General features: G+C 44.9%; 1 protein-coding gene across 17 annotated transcripts in view; it reads left to right on the top strand.

Moving 5' to 3' along the window:
- The window catches only part of ZNF362 (zinc finger protein 362), a 162,253-nt gene that overhangs the window by 96,629 nt on the left and 42,993 nt on the right, over positions 1 to 22,631 (top strand). For all 17 annotated transcript variants that reach the window (XM_085603981.1, XM_085603970.1, XM_085604000.1 and 14 more), the window contains one exon: positions 15,407 to 15,647. In XM_085603981.1, the coding sequence (XP_085460107.1) occupies positions 15,407 to 15,647 (241 nt within the window). The remainder of the gene's footprint in view (positions 1 to 15,406; positions 15,648 to 22,631) is intronic.

Below are 22,631 nucleotides of genomic sequence, written 5' to 3'. Positions count from 1 at the left end.
TAGAGATATCGGTCGGTAGCAAGCAGGGTTTTCCCATTCCCCTTTTTTACAAATCGGTACAATTATTGATTCCGACCAAGTTTTAATTTAACCTTTCGCACAGCAAGCCTGAATGACCCGTGTTATTAACAGGGTCCATAATGGAGGATTTGATTTAAACATATCAATTGGCACCCTGTCTGGGCCTGGGGCCTTTCCACTCTTGCTTGCGTTTATAGCCCCGATGACCTCCTCGTGCGTGAGTTGGAAATCATTGAGTGGAAAGAAAGACGGACCACTCCCCTGTTGATTCACACAAGTTTTTAAGCTTTCACTATCCTCCTGTAGCTTATAGACGTTTGAGAAGACGTCAACCCATGTCTTCTCGTCTATTGCCACCTCAATTGACGGGTCATTAGTCCTACTGAAAAACGGTGCATTCACTTGCCGCCAAAAAGAGGAGATTTCTTTACTCATAGAAGCTTCGTGGAGTGTAACCCACGCAATCTCTTTTAGCTCCTTACTGCGCACTCTTCTTGCTTGGTTATGTGTTCTCCTGCACTCTCTAATCATGAGTCAATGTCAATGGCTCATGGTCGTCCGCTGCCCAATGTTTACGCACATATATAAGAATACTGGCATGTGTGAGAAACCTGGAAGGTTTTGTGTTTGTATGAAATCTCTGTGTGGCTTAAGGAAGCTATTCGCAAACAGGTCTCCCACCGTAGTAATCCCTTCCCTTTCCCATGGTTCAATTCTTCTCCTCATCAAGGTGCCTGAGGCGGTGGGTAGGCCTCGCAAGGGTATATTGGGTGCGTAAGCACCCAAACCAAGGTATATTTAAAAGCTAGCTTACAGTAGGTCAGAGCAATGCGCAATAGTAGCTTATTTGTGGACAGTGACGGGGCGTCAGGGCATAGCAGGCGGCTCAGCTGGCCCCACTCCTGCTGGGCCACAGTAAGATTTATTTCAGACAGGTTGTGACCTGCGAGCCAATATGCCAACCATTGTAGTTGTCCAGCTATGCAATATGCATTATAGTTGTAGCCCACCATCCCACCACTATCAGTTGGTAGTTGCAGCTTTGCTAAACTGATTCTGCGGTGCCCATGCCCCATATCAGATCATTTAAGATAGTGTTCAGTTGTCGGAAACATCCGGCAGGTATTATAATTGGTAGATTCACAAAGTGGTATAGGAGGTACTGTAACAACACCAGGGCCAGCTGTATATATCTGAACCCCAAGGTACCGGAAGGTGCAAGGAACCACTGAGATTGTGTAATCACCAAAGTACAGGATAGGCTGTGCATACGTGCTGAAAAAAAAGTATGCACATGATTTGTCTGCATTTATGTGGTAGCCTGATAGGGTTCTGAAAGTGGATAACAACTGGGCCATCTTTGTCTGCGTCTACCGAATATCTTTAAAATACAAAATTATGTCCTCCTCATAGAGCGATAATTTGTGGACTACGTTGCCCAAGGGAATTCCTTTATGTCCTGTCTCCTGTCTAATTTGTTGTGCTATGGGTTTGACCGCCAGTAAAAAGAGAAGAGGGGAGAGGGACAATCTTGCCCGGTACCTCGCCATACCGGGTATGAATGTGATATATAGGGACCTGTACGAACCCGAGGCATGGGGGCAGTATAAAGCAGCCTGACCCTTCTTAGGTAGGCTTGAGGTATCCCGAATCGAGTCAAAACTGTCAGCATAAAGTCCCAATTTAATTAATCAAATGCCTGTCAGCTGTTCAATAGACACCCAGCATGGGGGGTATATATCCTTGGATGCATCGATTATCTGAAATAACTACCGGATATTTAGCAAGGTATTTCAGCGAAGCTCAAGCCCGCATTAGTCTGTGTGCAACAAGAGGACACTGTTCCTATAGCAGGGTGCAAAAAGTCACCCATGCATGAGGGTGCAAAAGTCACCCACGTAATCAAAGAAAAAAGAGAAAAAGAATCTTAGGAATATAGGACCCATAGGTAAGGGGGAAAAAAGACCATTCTTTGTCCTTTAATGCCCTCACACACCCCAAGGGATGTCATGTTTCATCATCGGGCAGTTGCTCCTCGTTGGGCCGGCGCTGCAATTCCCCACGGGTCCCCCGAGGGGTCACTTTCTCGGAGATCTTTTCAGGACTGCCGGATGGTGCATGAGAGTGTGTAAAGGGAGGGTCTACTGAGGGTAAGGAAAGTGCGTTCAAGGTGATACTAAATTTTTAAAAGTAAAGGGTAAACCTGCAGCGTAGTTATAAGCAATTTACCCTTTGCAGTGAACAAACTGCTAAATAGAACATCGCCCCAAAGGCACACTATCCCCGGGTGTCAGCGGTCATAGGTCAATGTAAGCAGCCTGCCGGCCAGTATCTTGCTAAGTATTCCTTTCTTTGTTGGCAAAGAAAAGAGAAGATCAAGAACTCAGGAGAAAGAGGGTGGTGACTCATTATCATTTAACAAACTGTTGGTATGGAGCCTTATTTATATGCCCTTCCGCACCACCTACAGTGTTTTTATTTGATTAGATTCAGAGTTGGCATTGCTCATCTCTTAGTCTCCTATCCCAGGTGCACCTAAAGTGACTCAGATTTGGACTTATGTGCTTGTGATTTGAAAACTAATCAATCAATGTTACATTTCCTGTTATTTTTCTTTCCTTTATACGATCTGCCTAGGAAGACTTTTCTTCTACCGTTGCTTAAGTCTCTTATATAAGGAAATGTAGATCAGCTTTATTTTATCTTCAGCTACTACAGTCTGAGTATATCTGTTGGATGGTGCACAAGTTTTTACTGACTGCTATTGGATTGAGGAACTTGGTGGGGAAATTATTTTATATTTTAGCTGATGTATTATTGTGATTCTCTTTTTATCTGATTGCTTTTTTCCATTTTATACTTATTTTAACTGTTGTTTTCGTAGGTTTTATGTGACCAGACACCTCTTTTTATCAATTGGAATGTTTATGCTTTGCTCTATTACGGTTTTACATAAACCGAATAAAGATTTACCATCAGTCAATCAATCTTGCTAAGTATTTTATACTCTGTGTTTAGTATCGATAACAGGCGATAGGATGACAACTCAGGCGCGGGGTTCCCGGGTTTCAGTAGGGATGTAACTACTGCTTCTCTGGTGAAGGAGGGGAAAAGGCCTGGGTCTAGGGAGGAATTGCATAATTTTTCCAGCTGTGGAATCAGTTGGGCGGAGTATGTAGAGTATCATTCCACTGGGAGTCCATCAGACCCTGGTGTTTTATTGTGTGTCAGGTCCTTCAGGGCCTGTGAGAAAGTGCCATCTTTCTTGCATGGTATGCCCCCACTTTTTGCTGAATTGCTGAATGTACTTTGACTGAGTGTGCCCTGGACTCCTGCCAATCAGGTGCCCAGGGCCTATGTTCCTTCCCTAAACAGAAACCTCAAAACCAAATTGGCAAACCCTGGCCACATGTCAGCCCCTGGTAAGTGGTACCCTAGGTACCCAGGGCCTTGTGACCAGGGAAGGCCTCTATGGGCTGCAGCACTCATTGTGTCACCCTTAGAGGCCCTGTGCCCTAACACACACACACTGCCCTGGCAGGCTGAGTGTCTGGGTACAAGACAAAACAGAGAGACGACATGGCACACATCCCTGTGTGCCATGCCCACAACCTACACTGCCCTGGCATACATCAGCCACCCCTCTAGCTGGGTGCCCTATGCCCGTGGTGTGGGCACAGAGGCAGGAGCCCTGTGCCCCTACAGTACCCAGGTCCATTCCTGGGCCCTGTAAGTGCAGTGCTGCCATTTAAGAGTACATGGTGCTGGGAGCTTGTCAAACACGAACTCCACCGCACCATAATGGCAGCACAGAACACTGAGAAGTTTGGTATCAAACTGCTCAGCACATTAAATTCACACTGATGCCAGTGTGGGATTTAATGTACCAAGCACCACAGAGGGCATCTTAGAGAGGCCCCCTGAAACCTAACCTACAATCCAAGTCTGTTCTTAGGCTGCCACACAGCAGACATGTTGCTGGACCCCTGGGTAGGAGAGCCCCTGCTCTCCTGGGTCTGCAACAATGCACATCCTGGGCGAGGTGCTAAATCTCCTCCCCCAGGATGGGCAGGGGGAAGCTTCAAAGGCATGCCACCTCTGTGAGCTTCCCCAGGCCACTGCAACCCCCCACTCTGGCAGGAAGCTTGGCCGGAAACCCCAAATAAGGACAGGGGATGTGCCAGCCTGCCCACCCCACCCCTCAGGTGGGGGATGCGAGGTGAAGCACATCCCCGGGCTCTCGCCATCTTGAAGATGGGGAGCCCTGCCCAATCAGGATTAGGCTACTGCCCCCCTCCCACAGGAGAGAGGCAGGATAGGGGGTATACCCACTCCAGGACAGGGACCCATTGGTCCTTTTCTTTTTCCAAACCGGAGATTTCCCATTGAAATCAACCGGAGATTTCCCATTGAAATCAATTGAGCGCCCGAAGGCTCTAAAGCACCCTGCACCCAGCCGCCCGAGTGGCCCTGGCAGTGCAATCTCTACACCTACCTACTTCCCCACTTGCCCGGAGTAAGTGACCAGGAGCCTAGCTCCCACAGCCACGTGGCCTGCTAGTCAGCAGCCACCACCCAAGGCCCCCTACCTCTCATAGGATAACATTGGCCCTAACTCTCTCTGCACCCGGCCGCCCTTGTGCCGCTGAGGGTGAACCAACTGTACCTACCTGACCCTGGGAGACCCCTGAGTCTATGCCCAGAACCTTAACTCTGCCAGTCGAGTACTTACCTTTAAACCGATATCTCAATTTTCTTCATAGGGTAACATTGACTGACTTTTTCCTGAAATTTCTTCTAAGTGTGGACTTTTCAAATCTTAAAATATTCATCAAAAATCAGCTGAGTATAGAAAACGAAAATACTCACCTGCTATTAGGTGAGCTCCTAGTGCTGGATCTTGGTGCCCAGCACTGACTCTGAAAAATACTTACAACTGTACTTACCAGTAACCCAATTTTCTTCCATAGGAAACCATTGACTGTTTTTCTTTGAAATTTCTTCCAAGTGTCAATTTCTGCAAACATGACATGTTCTTTAAAAATTGTATAACTTCTGAAAACGTAATTGCTTACCTGTTTTGGATAAAGGTCCCAGTACTGAGTCTAGGTTCCCAGTACTGGATTACAAAATTAACAAGAACATACTATACCTGCAACTTGAATTTTCTTCCATAGGGAATCATTGACTGTTTTCTATGAAATATTTTCTAAATGTCAACTTTTAAAATAGCAAAATATTGTCTAAAAATCATCACAGTAATTAAGTCGACTTTTATCACTTGATTCTAAGTACTGACCTAGGACTGAATCTAGGATCCAGTCCTGGAATTCCAAAAGTAATCCTAAAAGTAATCTGTTGCAAATAACTTGAAACTTCCATTGAACTCAATGCATTATTGTGTTTAAAATTGTGTTGCCTATTGCAACCAATTGTAACTTTCTACAAAAGTCAATTGCATATTGTAAAAGTATTTATATAATGCGTCTCATTCTGAGAAAGTATATTTTAATACCTATTGTTGGTTCTAAACTAAAACAAGCATATATTTTTTATATATAAATCATTGGCCTAGAGTTCAGTTATTGAGTGTGTGAGACCATTTGCTGGCTGAGTGTGTGCAACAAATGCTTTACACTGTCCTCTGATACTGCCTTACTGCTCGACCAAGCTACCACTTTAGAGAGTAAGGTTATATCTAACTTTAGCCTCTGCCAAACCTCTGGGGACTGTGGACTCTGTACACCCTGTACCTATTTGGGAACAGTATATACAGAGCCACTTTCTCACAGATCTGTAACAGGAGCAGAGAGGTCCTCCCTAGCAGCCACCTGCACTCTAGGAAGTCACGTCCCTTGAAGGAACCTCTTCAACTCATTCGGGTCAGGAGGGTGTTGCCCAGATTATAACCCTGTGTAGTAATATCGGAAAGCTGTGTTGATCTCAAGCTGCGTTGTCACTGCGTCCTTGGTCGGCGTGTCAACAGCTAAAATCGGTGTAGGGGAAAGGTTTGGACATATCAAGCCCCCACTCTATCCGCCTCGCGTGTACCCTCTGTGTGTAGAGTTGATAATCTACTATTCTGAGGCGTTCCAGCTTCCTGTAACTGGGGCGCCACAGCTGCAGTATCAGACGCTGCTTTTTCAAGGTGTCCCAGGGAGCCTCTACTTTTTTAAAATCTTGATGTATCACTTTCCGAGCCCCCACCACGAAGTTAATGGCAGTGCCCTGAATCACCACCTTGAACGCCTCCCATTCTGCAATGGGAGAGAAAGCAGTACCAGCGTTGGTGATGAAGTATGTATCTATGATAGTCCCTAGGGTATCCCAAAATACAATGTCCTCCAACAGGCTAGGTTGGAGCCTCAAAGTGGGAATCGGAGCAGGTACCCAGCCCCATGCCAGTGAAATTTCCAAGGGGTTATGAACTGATACGGTCTTACCCAGGTAGGTGGCATTGGTGAAATTCTGTTGGAGATGTACTGGACAAAGGAACCGATCTAAGCGTGAGTGCAGTGCATGTGGGTGTGTGAATGAAAGGAATATTCCCTCATTCCTACCCCACTATACATCAAACAATTCCCAGCCATCTACCCACTGCTTAAGCATTCGGGCTTGGCAGGCCGGTGCGGTCCCTGGCAGCGGGCTGTGCGATCTATTATGTGTGACATCCACTACACCATTGAAATGTCCCGCTAGCACCCAAGGGTAAGGAGCCCAGTCAGATAACATGGCAGACAGGTGTGTGTAAAAGGAGTTTTGCTTAGTATTAGGTTCATAAATACACCCCATCTGCTCATCCAGGTCGCCTTGCACTAACACATAACGCCACTGTGTGTCCACCCTTGAGTCCTGCACCCCAAATGGCACCCCAGCTTGGAGCCAGATCTCTGCCCCCCCCCCCCAACCCCCCACTTCTCCTGGAGTAGGCCAAATAGGAGGTGTGAAGAGATTGTGCAATTTGGTGGCCTCTGTCTCTGTGTCAACCAGATGTGTCTCGTGAAAAATAGTGATATGTGTCTGGTGCCTATGGAGTTGGGCTAGTATTCTGTGTCTTCTTTTCCTGGAACATATCCCCGAACAATCCAGGTAATTAAGTTATATTGTTTAATCACCGACGCCATGTGCGTGTGTGTGTGCATACAATATAGTATGTAGCACACCAAATAACAGTACCCCCTCCCTCCACATTATAATAGGTGACACAATCAAACCTTAAAATAACAGTCCCCAAATACTTGGTACAGTGATTTGTGGTCGTCCGACCACAATGTCTGTCTTGTTACCTCTGCTCCCCTTCTCTTCTTCTGGCATTCTTTCCTCCATTTTTTGTTGTGTCCCTTCACTCTTCGCAGGGTCTGTTCATCCTCTTGTTTCCACTCGATCTTCCATTCATTCAAGACTTGATGTCCCAATTATTGATTCCGACCAAGTTTTAATTTAACCTTTCGCACAGCAAGCCTGAATGACCCGTGTTATTAACAGGGTCCATAATGGAGGATTTGATTTAAACATATCAATTGGCACCCTGTCTGGGCCTGGGGCCTTTCCACTCTTGCTTGCGTTTATAGCCCCGATGACCTCCTCGTGCGTGAGTTGGAAATCATTGAGTGGAAAGAAAGACGGACCACTCCCCTGTTGATTCACACAAGTTTTTAAGCTTTCACTATCCTCCTGTAGCTTATAGACGTTTGAGAAGACGTCAACCCATGTCTTCTCGTCTATTGCCACCTCAATTGACGGGTCATTAGTCCTACTGAAAAACGGTGCATTCACTTGCCGCCAAAAAGAGGAGATTTCTTTACTCATAGAAGCTTCGTGGAGTGTAACCCACGCAATCTCTTTTAGCTCCTTACTGCGCACTCTTCTTGCTTGGTTATGTGTTCTCCTGCACTCTCTAATCATGAGTCAATGTCAATGGCTCATGGTCGTCCGCTGCCCAATGTTTACGCACATATATAAGAATACTGGCATGTGTGAGAAACCTGGAAGGTTTTGTGTTTGTATGAAATCTCTGTGTGGCTTAAGGAAGCTATTCGCAAACAGGTCTCCCACCGTAGTAATCCCTTCCCTTTCCCATGGTTCAATTCTTCTCCTCATCAAGGTGCCTGAGGCGGTGGGTAGGCCTCGCAAGGGTATATTGGGTGCGTAAGCACCCAAACCAAGGTATATTTAAAAGCTAGCTTACAGTAGGTCAGAGCAATGCGCAATAGTAGCTTATTTGTGGACAGTGACGGGGCGTCAGGGCATAGCAGGCGGCTCAGCTGGCCCCACTCCTGCTGGGCCACAGTAAGATTTATTTCAGACAGGTTGTGACCTGCGAGCCAATATGCCAACCATTGTAGTTGTCCAGCTATGCAATATGCATTATAGTTGTAGCCCACCATCCCACCACTATCAGTTGGTAGTTGCAGCTTTGCTAAACTGATTCTGCGGTGCCCATGCCCCATATCAGATCATTTAAGATAGTGTTCAGTTGTCGGAAACATCCGGCAGGTATTATAATTGGTAGATTCACAAAGTGGTATAGGAGGTACTGTAACAACACCAGGGCCAGCTGTATATATCTGAACCCCAAGGTACCGGAAGGTGCAAGGAACCACTGAGATTGTGTAATCACCAAAGTACAGGATAGGCTGTGCATACGTGCTGAAAAAAAAGTATGCACATGATTTGTCTGCATTTATGTGGTAGCCTGATAGGGTTCTGAAAGTGGATAACAACTGGGCCATCTTTGTCTGCGTCTACCGAATATCTTTAAAATACAAAATTATGTCCTCCTCATAGAGCGATAATTTGTGGACTACGTTGCCCAAGGGAATTCCTTTATGTCCTGCCTCCTGTCTAATTTGTTGTGCTATGGGTTTGACCGCCAGTAAAAAGAGAAGAGGGGAGAGGGACAATCTTGCCCGGTACCTCGCCATACCGGGTATGAATGTGATATATAGGGACCTGTACGAACCCGAGGCATGGGGGCAGTATAAAGCAGCCTGACCCTTCTTAGGTAGGCTTGAGGTATCCCGAATCGAGTCAAAACTGTCAGCATAAAGTCCCAATTTAATTAATCAAATGCCTGTCAGCTGTTCAATAGACACCCAGCATGGGGGGTATATATCCTTGGATGCATCGATTATCTGAAATAACTACCGGATATTTAGCAAGGTATTTCAGCGAAGCTCAAGCCCGCATTAGTCTGTGTGCAACAAGAGGACACTGTTCCTATAGCAGGGTGCAAAAAGTCACCCATGCATGAGGGTGCAAAAGTCACCCACGTAATCAAAGAAAAAAGAGAAAAAGAATCTTAGGAATATAGGACCCATAGGTAAGGGGGAAAAAAGACCATTCTTTGTCCTTTAATGCCCTCACACACCCCAAGGGATGTCATGTTTCATCATCGGGCAGTTGCTCCTCGTAGGGCCGGCGCTGCAATTCCCCACGGGTCCCCCGAGGGGTCACTTTCTCGGAGATCTTTTCAGGACTGCCGGATGGTGCATGAGAGTGTGTAAAGGGAGGGTCTACTGAGGGTAAGGAAAGTGCGTTCAAGGTGATACTAAATTTTTAAAAGTAAAGGGTAAACCTGCAGCGTAGTTATAAGCAATTTACCCTTTGCAGTGAACAAACTGCTAAATAGAACATCGCCCCAAAGGCACACTATCCCCGGGTGTCAGCGGTCATAGGTCAATGTAAGCAGCCTGCCGGCCAGTATCTTGCTAAGTATTCCTTTCTTTGTTGGCAAAGAAAAGAGAAGATCAAGAACTCAGGAGAAAGAGGGTGGTGACTCATTATCATTTAACAAACTGTTGGTATGGAGCCTTATTTATATGCCCTTCCGCACCACCTACAGTGTTTTTATTTGATTAGATTCAGAGTTGGCATTGCTCATCTCTTAGTCTCCTATCCCAGGTGCACCTAAAGTGACTCAGATTTGGACTTATGTGCTTGTGATTTGAAAACTAATCAATCAATGTTACATTTCCTGTTATTTTTCTTTCCTTTATACGATCTGCCTAGGAAGACTTTTCTTCTACCGTTGCTTAAGTCTCTTATATAAGGAAATGTAGATCAGCTTTATTTTATCTTCAGCTACTACAGTCTGAGTATATCTGTTGGATGGTGCACAAGTTTTTACTGACTGCTATTGGATTGAGGAACTTGGTGGGGAAATATTTTATATTTTAGCTGATGTATTATTGTGATTCTCTTTTTATCTGATTGCTTTTTTCCATTTTATACTTATTTTAACTGTTGTTTTCGTAGGTTTTATGTGACCAGACACCTCTTTTTATCAATTGGAATGTTTATGCTTTGCTCTATTACGGTTTTACATAAACCGAATAAAGATTTACCATCAGTCAATCAATCTTGCTAAGTATTTTATACTCTGTGTTTAGTATCGATAACAGGCGATAGGATGACAACTCAGGCGCGGGGTTCCCGGGTTTCAGTAGGGATGTAACTACTGCTTCTCTGGTGAAGGAGGGGAAAAGGCCTGGGTCTAGGGAGGAATTGCATAATTTTTCCAGCTGTGGAATCAGTTGGGCGGAGTATGTAGAGTATCATTCCACTGGGAGTCCATCAGACCCTGGTGTTTTATTGTGTGTCAGGTCCTTCAGGGCCTGTGAGAAAGTGCCATCTTTCTTGCATGGTATGCCCCCACTTTTTGCTGAATTGCTGAATGTACTTTGACTGAGTGTGCCCTGGACTCCTGCCAATCAGGTGCCCAGGGCCTATGTTCCTTCCCTAAACAGAAACCTCAAAACCAAATTGGCAAACCCTGGCCACATGTCAGCCCCTGGTAAGTGGTACCCTAGGTACCCAGGGCCTTGTGACCAGGGAAGGCCTCTATGGGCTGCAGCACTCATTGTGTCACCCTTAGAGGCCCTGTGCCCTAACACACACACACTGCCCTGGCAGGCTGAGTGTCTGGGTACAAGACAAAACAGAGAGACGACATGGCACCCATCCCTGTGTGCCATGCCCACAACCTACACTGCCCTGGCATACATCAGCCACCCCTCTAGCTGGGTGCCCTATGCCCGTGGTGTGGGCACAGAGGCAGGAGCCCTGTGCCCCTACAGTACCCAGGTCCATTCCTGGGCCCTGTAAGTGCAGTGCTGCCATTTAAGAGTACATGGTGCTGGGAGCTTGTCAAACACGAACTCCACCGCACCATAATGGCAGCACAGAACACTGAGAAGTTTGGTATCAAACTGCTCAGCACATTAAATTCACACTGATGCCAGTGTGGGATTTAATGTACCAAGCACCACAGAGGGCATCTTAGAGAGGCCCCCTGAAACCTAACCTACAATCCAAGTCTGTTCTTAGGCTGCCACACAGCAGACATGTTGCTGGACCCCTGGGTAGGAGAGCCCCTGCTCTCCTGGGTCTGCAACAATGCACATCCTGGGCGAGGTGCTAAATCTCCTCCCCCAGGATGGGCAGGGGGAAGCTTCAAAGGCATGCCACCTCTGTGAGCTTCCCCAGGCCACTGCAACCCCCCACTCTGGCAGGAAGCTTGGCCGGAAACCCCAAATAAGGACAGGGGATGTGCCAGCCTGCCCACCCCACCCCTCAGGTGGGGGAGGCGAGGTGAAGCACATCCCCGGGCTCTCGCCATCTTGAAGATGGGGAGCCCTGCCCAATCAGGATTAGGCTACTGCCCCCCTCCCACAGGAGAGAGGCAGGATAGGGGGTATACCCACTCCAGGACAGGGACCCATTGGTCCTTTTCTTTTTCCAAACCGGAGATTTCCCATTGAAATCAACCGGAGATTTCCCATTGAAATCAATTGAGCGCCCGAAGGCTCTAAAGCACCCTGCACCCAGCCGCCCGAGTGGCCCTGGCAGTGCAATCTCTACACCTACCTACTTCCCCACTTGCCCGGAGTAAGTGACCAGGAGCCTAGCTCCCACAGCCACGTGGCCTGCTAGTCAGCAGCCACCACCCAAGGCCCCCTACCTCTCATAGGATAACATTGGCCCTAACTCTCTCTGCACCCGGCCGCCCTTGTGCCGCTGAGGGTGAACCAACTGTACCTACCTGACCCTGGGAGACCCCTGAGTCTATGCCCAGAACCTTAACTCTGCCAGTCGAGTACTTACCTTTAAACCGATATCTCAATTTTCTTCATAGGGTAACATTGACTGACTTTTTCCTGAAATTTCTTCTAAGTGTGGACTTTTCAAATCTTAAAATATTCATCAAAAATCAGCTGAGTATAGAAAACGAAAATACTCACCTGCTATTAGGTGAGCTCCTAGTGCTGGATCTTGGTGCCCAGCACTGACTCTGAAAAATACTTACAACTGTACTTACCAGTAACCCAATTTTCTTCCATAGGAAACCATTGACTGTTTTTCTTTGAAATTTCTTCCAAGTGTCAATTTCTGCAAACATGACATGTTCTTTAAAAATTGTATAACTTCTGAAAACGTAATTGCTTACCTGTTTTGGATAAAGGTCCCAGTACTGAGTCTAGGTTCCCAGTACTGGATTACAAAATTAACAAGAACATACTATACCTGCAACTTGAATTTTCTTCCATAGGGAATCATTGACTGTTTTCTATGAAATATTTTCTAAATGTCAACTTTTAAAATAGCAAAATATTGTCTAAAAATCATCACAGTAATTAAGTCGACTTTTATCACTTGATTCTAAGTACTGACCTAGGACTGAATCTAGGATCCAGTCCTGGAATTCCAAAAGTAATCCTAAAAGTAATCTGTTGCAAATAACTTGAAACTTCCATTGAACTCAATGCATTATTGTGTTTAAAATTGTGTTGCCTATTGCAACCAATTGTAACTTTCTACAAAAGTCAATTGCATATTGTAAAAGTATTTATATAATGCGTCTCATTCTGAGAAAGTATATTTTAATACCTATTGTTGGTTCTAAACTAAAACAAGCATATATTTTTTATATATAAATCATTGGCCTAGAGTTCAGTTATTGAGTGTGTGAGACCATTTGCTGGCTGAGTGTGTGCAACAAATGCTTTACACTGTCCTCTGATACTGCCTTACTGCTCGACCAAGCTACCACTTTAGAGAGTAAGGTTATATCTAACTTTAGCCTCTGCCAAACCTCTGGGGACTGTGGACTCTGTACACCCTGTACCTATTTGGGAACAGTATATACAGAGCCACTTTCTCACAGATCTGTAACAGGAGCAGAGAGGTCCTCCCTAGCAGCCACCTGCACTCTAGGAAGTCACGTCCCTTGAAGGAACCTCTTCAACTCATTCGGGTCAGGAGGGTGTTGCCCAGATTATAACCCTGTGTAGTAATATCGGAAAGCTGTGTTGATCTCAAGCTGCGTTGTCACTGCGTCCTTGGTCGGCGTGTCAACAGCTAAAATCGGTGTAGGGGAAAGGTTTGGACATATCAAGCCCCCACTCTATCCGCCTCGCGTGTACCCTCTGTGTGTAGAGTTGATAATCTACTATTCTGAGGCGTTCCAGCTTCCTGTAACTGGGGCGCCACAGCTGCAGTATCAGACGCTGCTTTTTCAAGGTGTCCCAGGGAGCCTCTACTTTTTTAAAATCTTGATGTATCACTTTCCGAGCCCCCACCACGAAGTTAATGGCAGTGCCCTGAATCACCACCTTGAACGCCTCCCATTCTGCAATGGGAGAGAAAGCAGTACCAGCGTTGGTGATGAAGTATGTATCTATGATAGTCCCTAGGGTATCCCAAAATACAATGTCCTCCAACAGGCTAGGTTGGAGCCTCAAAGTGGGAATCGGAGCAGGTACCCAGCCCCATGCCAGTGAAATTTCCAAGGGGTTATGAACTGATACGGTCTTACCCAGGTAGGTGGCATTGGTGAAATTCTGTTGGAGATGTACTGGACAAAGGAACCGATCTAAGCGTGAGTGCAGTGCATGTGGGTGTGTGAATGAAAGGAATATTCCCTCATTCCTACCCCACTATACATCAAACAATTCCCAGCCATCTACCCACTGCTTAAGCATTCGGGCTTGGCAGGCCGGTGCGGTCCCTGGCAGCGGGCTGTGCGATCTATTATGTGTGACATCCACTACACCATTGAAATGTCCCGCTAGCACCCAAGGGTAAGGAGCCCAGTCAGATAACATGGCAGACAGGTGTGTGTAAAAGGAGTTTTGCTTAGTATTAGGTTCATAAATACACCCCATCTGCTCATCCAGGTCGCCTTGCACTAACACATAACGCCACTGTGTGTCCACCCTTGAGTCCTGCACCCCAAATGGCACCCCAGCTTGGAGCCAGATCTCTGCCCCCCCCCCCCCCAACCCCCCACTTCTCCTGGAGTAGGCCAAATAGGAGGTGTGAAGAGATTGTGCAATTTGGTGGCCTCTGTCTCTGTGTCAACCAGATGTGTCTCGTGAAAAATAGTGATATGTGTCTGGTGCCTATGGAGTTGGGCTAGTATTCTGTGTCTTCTTTTCCTGGAACATATCCCCGAACAATCCAGGTAATTAAGTTATATTGTTTAATCACCGACGCCATGTGCGTGTGTGTGTGCATACAATATAGTATGTAGCACACCAAATAACAGTACCCCCTCCCTCCACATTATAATAGGTGACACAATCAAACCTTAAAATAACAGTCCCCAAATACTTGGTACAGTGATTTGTGGTCGTCCGACCACAATGTCTGTCTTGTTACCTCTGCTCCCCTTCTCTTCTTCTGGCATTCTTTCCTCCATTTTTTGTTGTGTCCCTTCACTCTTCGCAGGGTCTGTTCATCCTCTTGTTTCCACTCGATCTTCCATTCATTCAAGACTTGATGTCCCTTTGCATTGACTTGCCTGTTCTTTCCTTCAAGGCGCTCTCCATATTGCTTTCGCCCTGTCGCTCTGCTAATCCCATGCTCTTTTGTTCTGATAATAAGAATTGTTGTAAAAACACAACAGAAGCCAATCTAAGTCTACTGATGAGCGCCTTATGAAATAGTCCATTAACGAGAGTGCTCTGATGGGTGGAAAGGGATATTTAGCCTTTTTTAGGCTTTTCACCGTTTTGCCCCTGTAGAAATTTCTGACAGCAGGAACATGGTGTTGAGTTGCTCCATGATCAGAACGTAAGTATTTCTATGGATGAGAGAGGTTGCTCTCCACAAAAAAAGGGCAAGTTAGTTGGGAGAGCCTTCTTCATACACAGCCTTGCCTAGATAGTGAGAAGTGGTAGAGTCCTCATGTTTACACCAAATAAAAATGGTCAAGGGCCAAGAGAAGAAACTGGCAGACTTATTCAAAGGGACAAATTCGCCAATAAAAGCAAGTGATCTGTCATTTAACTCCTCCAGTAAGCATACCTCTTCTAAAAGAATGGTCTTATTATCAGTTTATTTTATTTTTAATTTGCTTTTCACGGTTCCTCTTGTTTTGCAGCTCGACAACCTGGTGCTGATTAATAAGATTAAGGAGCAACTGATGGCAGAGAAGATCCGGCCACCTCACCTCCCCCCTACGTCCGTACCTTCCCAGCAGCCGCTGCTAGTGCCACCTTCTGAGACGAGCCAATCCGTCATGACTCTACAGAAGCTGCAGCAGGTTCCAGGACTCCACTCGCAGTCTGTACCACAACCAGATGTGGCGTTGCATGCACGGCCAGCTACTAGCACAGTTTCAGGTAACAATATAGGGCACGATGTCTTGGTGGGGTGCGCTTCCTATGTTTAGAATAGGTCAAGCGTTTGTGTGGGTTTTCAATATCAACCAGAATCACCTACTATGAAGCACTCCATGGTACCATTTAGCCATTTCCTAATAGCTACTAACTGAGGCCTTTATCGAAAGTAAAGCACAACAAGAGTATAGCAGGGAAGTCTGCATAAGATCTGATGTCTCTTGATTCAGTAGTCAGTCATTGCCACTGGGTCTATTGCTCTCTGTGCCCCATTGCTAAATGTTGCCTACTCCATATTTTGGACTATCTTATTATAGCCGCTGGCTATTTAGTGGCAGCTAGTGAAATTTAAAAGCGGTGGGAAGTGAATGCATGGAGTGAGCAAACAAAGTGAGCTAGTCCAACTATCTCAAGAGGGAACAAGGGGCGTTCTTGCCTGGAGAAGTTCGAAAAATAGATGGCAAAAAAAAGCATTTCACAGAAGAACTTGGTTTAAAAGCTATAGGTTTAAAAGGATATTCCAAGAGGGTACTCCTTGAAATATTAATGTACTGGACAGTGTGTCCCACAACTCGCACAGGATTTCATGTGAAATACCCCCCTCCCAACATACATACAGATAAGACATCCCACCTGAATGATATTATTAATAGAATCATTCAGAGGAGGACTTAGGGTGTGCGTTTCTTTCATAATTTTAATGTTACTTCCTTTACAACAAATGGTATATTAGGTTGCTTTTACAAGGATATTGGCTGGGCTAAAAACCAAACAGTGGAAGTAACAGTATGCACAAGGAGGGTCATGGAAGCACAGAGCAAGTACTAGGCCCTTGATGGCGGAAGATGGTGGAGAAAAACAAGAACTACTCTCTGCCCCATGTGCTCGGCTCCTGCTCTCCACTGAGGATGCATAAATATGTTATAAGAGGCAATTAGCCATATGAGGGATTTACTTTGTCAGTGAGAGTCAAGTAAGTATTGTTCCATGGGTCCCTGAACAATCAATGGGTCGCAACACTCCTGAAAATACAGAAGATGGGTGTAAAGTACAGTTTGTTATGTTAAATCACTCATTTGGATTTGTCTTCACAGTGTTTTAAATAGTGCTTATACACCGAAATGAGTGGCACACACTCGCCTCACCCAATGTATGCCCAGAATACCCTTCCAATACACCCTGCACCCATGGAAACTGAAGACTTTCCAAAGCTTCACCCCGTCCTCGCCAACTAGGGGGCTTCCTGGGCTCATCTGTCTTTGTTACCCTGTTGCCTCCGAAAGTGCTTTGAAGCACCTTTAAACCACATGTAGCAGCGTGTAATTAATAATACAGAATTAGAAATGTATGTAAAGGTGCCACGAAACGACACATTTATGACATTAAGACCTGCTGCCTGTGCCATTCTGTCTCTTGAACCAATAATTTGCACTGACGCTTGGCCACTGTCCCCAAAACTGTATTTGGCCTGGGAGCGATTGTGGGACAATATTTTCTTATGAATTTGTGGATGACGTCAGAGCTTCATGCTAACAGTGAGGTTGAAGTGAAGAGAAATCCTGATCTTGGTGCTACAGATAAAATCAACTCTCATGCAGAATGCCTCATCTCTCGTGCTCTGTAATCCTCTGACTCACCCTGCCCCAGTCTTTACCTGCCCACTGTGATAATTTTCTTCCTCCCCTCTCCTCTCCCCTGTTCACGCTATTCTTTCTTCTGTCCTTCCATCACTTCGTTATTTGTTGCAGCAGATGCCCCAAGTCAACTGGGCATGGCCAGATGTGGGTCCTGTGCTCATTGTGCCACAGGGCCCAAGCTGTGCCTCAGTAAAGAGGACGATGCCAGGCTGTGGTTGCTTGAATTCCTCTGTGGAGGGGACTTATCCTGGCAGTGCAGGCAGGACTGTGCGTGTTGGAGGAGGAACAACATTTAATGCAAAGGCGGACTCTGTCTTTACTGGAATAGTGAGTGAGCTTAAAAGCATGAACTAATGAGTTCGGAGTGATTGCCAGGAGCTAATCCATTCAAGCATCCCTTCCATCACTTTGTTTGTGCAGTAGGTACACTTTGTCCGACTGGTATACCCATACATTGCCCACGGTCACTTTACACTGACTCAAGCTGTACCTCTGATGAGGCCTCAAAAGGCCAACACCCATGCAGGGTTGCGCGTGTTCTTGTCTGGAGGGGACCCGACCTGCCAGTACAGCCTGGACTGTTTCTGTTGGAGCAGGGCCAAGACTGATTTTCATTTGGCGGATGTCAGTTTGGGGTCTGCCTTGGGGGCACGGCCATTGTCTCCCAAGAATGATCAGTTTTGCCAGTTTTAAAAAAAAATTCCATTAACTCTGGGTGAGTCCTGTGCTAACACACAGGATAAGACGTATTTGATGCATATGTCCTAGTTGGTAACATTGAGTGGTTTGACAGGTGCATGTACTCTCCGGTAGTTCTGCCCAAGGGAAGGTATGAACGGCTTGTTCGGCATTCTCCCCTATGGCATCTTTGGTATTTCTTCTACGTCACGACCTTTGTAGCAAAAAATCCCAGCCTTTCTTTTTTCTTCAGGCCAGATCTGTTTAGCAGCAGAATTGGTTCAGTACTGCTCGAGTTGCGATATTAGAAACAGACTGCAGAGGAAAGTTAATCATTTTCCTTGGCAATTTTTTGTTTATAGTCTAAAGATGCAAAGTCCCAGTGCTTTTTTCCTCCATGAATCTGGTGTCCACGGAGCCCATGTGCTAATTAATTTCAGGTTAAAAGGTCGGGCCATTTTAAGATATTTACAACCACAATGCCCTCTCTTCTGAACAGGTAGCACACTATGTTGACAGTGTTTCCATTGGTTGCTTCAAAATAGTTTTCATAATATTTGAAAATGAGCTTGTATTGCACTTCTCAGAATCAACCTGACCTCGGCAGGCAGCATTGATTGGAAAGGTGACCACACTTGGGGTAATAGACCCAAAAGAATAATTGTAATGAGCCAAGGTGACAAAAACGTCAAATCGTCCACATAGAAGCTGACAAAATGAAGATCCCAAATGTTTAGCGCTTAAAAGGTTTGATTGGAGTGTTAGCTTCAATGTTAGAGGCTTGAGAACAGCTCTGGCAAGTGACAATACAGACATTACAATATTAGGATTTTTCAGTTAACTTTGAAATCAATAAGGTGGTCTCTGGTCAGTTCTGATTGTGTGGACTTCACAGCTACAGGCGTATTAGATAGTAGGACCAAACTGACCACAATTCTTCAGGATCCCTCAATATATAGGGCAAAGACGAATTTGCAGTGCGGTGTGTGTGTGCAGTGCCACACTCGTTCTCTCAAAAAGTCTTTGGAATATGAACATGTGTGTGCACATCATTAATATGTGCATACAGATTTTATTAAAAAGATCTGGTATTTTAAATGCTGGTTTTGACCACCTCTAAAGCGGTAAAACTCAAAAGAAAAATTTTAAATGGTGTTATTAGACTCTGACCATATTGACAAAAACTATTTTTCAAACGTTCAATGAAAACTTTCTAGACTTCAGTCATTGAATTGCTCATGCCATCATCATCAAAACATAAGAAATGGAAGTGTCTTCTTACTGCCAGTTAGTGTAGCAGTTGGTCATTACTCTAGCAAGGGAAGCAACTGAGGGATATTTTCCACACTTTGGCCAGTAAAATGTATAATCTCAGACTATAGAGCAACCTAAAAAGCTGATGAGGTTCACCCTGCAGACCGGTTGTCTCCTCCTACACAGCATTTTGGAAAACCTGCAATTCTAGGTCTTCAAAACAAAGTGAAAAGCAGACTGTAAATTGCTTACAACACACACAAGGCCTAATGTACAAAGGTTGGGTCGCAAAGCAGTTGTTATAATTTTTCACAGAGACTGCTTTGTGACACATACTCAGTTATACGCTGCATAGATATACACATCCATCGTAGTGCAATGGGACCATTCAGTAGTATTTGCAGAATCCTATTACTTTAATATTAATGAGTAGGGGTTTCATTCCCAAGAAGAACAGCAGACCTCTTCCATGCTTTGTTAACAGAATTAAACCGTTTTTCTTTAATACAACCACTGTCGCTTAAATCAACAGTAGCTACATAAAAAAATGAATGGGATGTTGTGAACGGCATTGGGGTCTGTCTCCCTCTCCCCACTGCCTGCAGCCCACATTCACAAAGTTTATACTGCCCCTCGTTGGAGAATGAGATTTTTCATGCGTACCCTCGCATCTTCTGCTTAACAAGGAATTTCAAAGTGTATTTTGCAAGTTGGATAGTCCTTTCTAAGTCACAGAGTACTCTATCTGCATTGCAACTTACCTTTTTTTATGGTGACAAAGCCTGCCATTTCACAAAACGCAGGTTGTACTGCAGCAAGAAGGGTTTGTACATTAGACCCATAATCACTGGAAACTTAGAACTGACCAGACCTCCGCAACAAAGCAAACCTTGAAACTAGATGGATACAAGAAAAGTGTCAGTCAGTATGTCAGGACATGACAATTTTTTTTTAGTCCTCATCCTTCCTTTTTGCTTCTGTTTTTGAGAGCAAAAGACAAACAATTGATGGACGGAATGCAGAACAAACATTCACCGCCAGTCAAAGGATCTGGGTTAAATCCATCATTCTTTTGCTCACCAGGCCACCCCAGTTTAGACCTGGCCATATGCAAATCAGTCTTGGCCCTGTGCCTCATGGGAACAGTCCAGCCCGAACTGCCAAGCCAGGTCCTCCCTGGACCAGAAACAAGCATCCTAGGACCGGTTTCGGGGTTTCACCCCTCTTCAGCCAGGATAGCTTGATTCCAGTCGCACAGTGAGCCCAGGACTTACGTCTGGGCACACCCGGCGAACTTAGGGCGAGAAAGCAAAAGACACACAATTGATGGACGGAATGCAGAACCAATCAAAACATTCACCCCCAGTCAATAGATCTGGGTTAAATCCATCGTTCTTTTGCTTACCATGCCACCCCAGTTTAGACCTGGCTAAATGCAAATCAGTCTTGGCCCTGTGCCTCATGGGAACAGTCAAGCCCAAACTGCCTAGCCAGGTCCTCCCTGTTTTTGAGAGAGCATGGTGCAACACGGCAGGAGCCTTTCTATCGTTTTCTAACTCATCGGGTAGGGTTTGTAATTAGACCAAGACGAGCTGGTAGTACTACTAGCCATCCCCTTCAGTTGCATAGATTAGTATTCATTTGAGCTCCAGGTTATATAAAAGATAATTATATCAGTTCGTTGGTAGTCATTTGCCCCATGTAAACTGTATTAAAAATGTATTCTCACCACTCAGGAGCTTCTCCTGAGTGCTCTGATAGTTTGGGTGTTAATAATGCACTGATTCCAGGGAATACAGTATTTGCCAGGTTTGATATTCACTTCCTATACAGAGTTTGGCTACTTAGAATCGGAGGTAATGCAGCCATACCACACGTTTCCTTATTCCAAGCTGCAAAACTCACTGTGTGGTATTTTCCCTGTAGAAGTACTGCCAGGTTTTGCCTGTGCAGGGCAAATATGCTGATTTAGGGCACTTCCTGGTATCCCAATTGAGGTGCAAACTCTCATTTGTACGTACCCTCATTGGGATCAAAGAGAAACCTCATGTTGTTACTGGTCAGTGCAATAGTATATCTTTGATTATGTGACTTTGATTTCTCAAATACCTCTTGTGGTTCAGTGATAGCGATCCCATTTTAGTAATACAAAGTGTGTATGAAGAGCCCCCAAAGGACACCCTAAACATACAACAAAACGTAATTGAACAAATATGACATACATCCAGCACCGCACAGATATGCCTAAACTCTACCACTGCACAACTCCCAATAGACCGAACACTAAAAAACTGCACATAGGAGCAGTCCTTATTTGCCATCTAGAATTGTCACACACTTTTCCATGTACTGGTCTAGAACAAGCATAAGCAACTGGTAAAACCCTCAACTCTCAGACAACAGCAACTCAGCGAGTAAGACACAGCCTTTAAATGGAGAAATGGACTAGAAGTTAATATCCATAACTCATCAGTACAATCTGAGTCACATAGATCTACAATGGAAAACTCAGAGTACCAGAAGCTCTATAAGGCCTCACATAATTCCACAAGGTGCTCTTTGCAAATAATTCTAACAAAGCAGAATACATGGGATTCATCCTTCTACTAAGCACCAGTAGTTATGGCTTCCTAACCTTTATGCAAAAGAGCCAATATTGTACCCATAAAATGATCATTTGTAAAGTGGTAAAAATGTTAACAAAGTGATTGGAAAATGATCTAAAAAGTACGTTTGTCTGACTGATTTCCATTTGGGCCTATTTCTTAGGTTTTTTTTTCTGCTTTCGGTGTGTATACAAATCTTATTCATCTGTTTAGTTTGAGAAGTGCCATATGGTTCGATTCATGCCTTCAGTTGGTCTCGTAAGACGCAGACATTCTTTGGTTACCTAATTCTAATCTTCTTATATTACTAGTAATTTAGTTTGGTGGTTATTTGATAGCCTGTTAAGTTGTTTTTCTGATATACCAAATATAATAACATTCCAACTGTTGTTGTCCACATTCTCAACAAATGCTTTACAAGTGTCAAGACACAAGGTAGTCTATGATGTATATCGAGGACGTCCAAAGAGTAGCTCAAGAGCTATTGGTAGCTCATCAGATGCTACAAAGAAGCTCATGGACATGTAGCTAGGATCAGTATTTAAATCAAGAATGTGTAGGACACAAGATGAGGGAATCAGTGCTTCTTAGTTGCAGACCCTTAGAGTGGCAGCTAGACAAACCACTGACACAGTGCCCCATGATAAAACACACAGGAGTGACTTTACCGGGCATGTAACACAATTTCTCACAATGTGACAAAGCAGTACGGTGAATGGTTGTGTTGCATGTGCTCGTGTTACCAGTAACACTTTGAGTTCAGCCTTGAGTAGTATTTGTAAACAGTTCACAAGCCTTAGAGTACATTGGCT

Source organism: Triturus cristatus, chromosome 1_2 (genome assembly GCF_964204655.1).
Source record: "Triturus cristatus chromosome 1_2, aTriCri1.1, whole genome shotgun sequence".
Classification (NCBI taxonomy): Eukaryota; Metazoa; Chordata; class Amphibia; order Caudata; family Salamandridae; genus Triturus; species Triturus cristatus.
The sequence above is the reverse complement of the archived record's forward strand: the minus strand, read 5'-3'. Positions and strand labels throughout refer to the sequence as shown.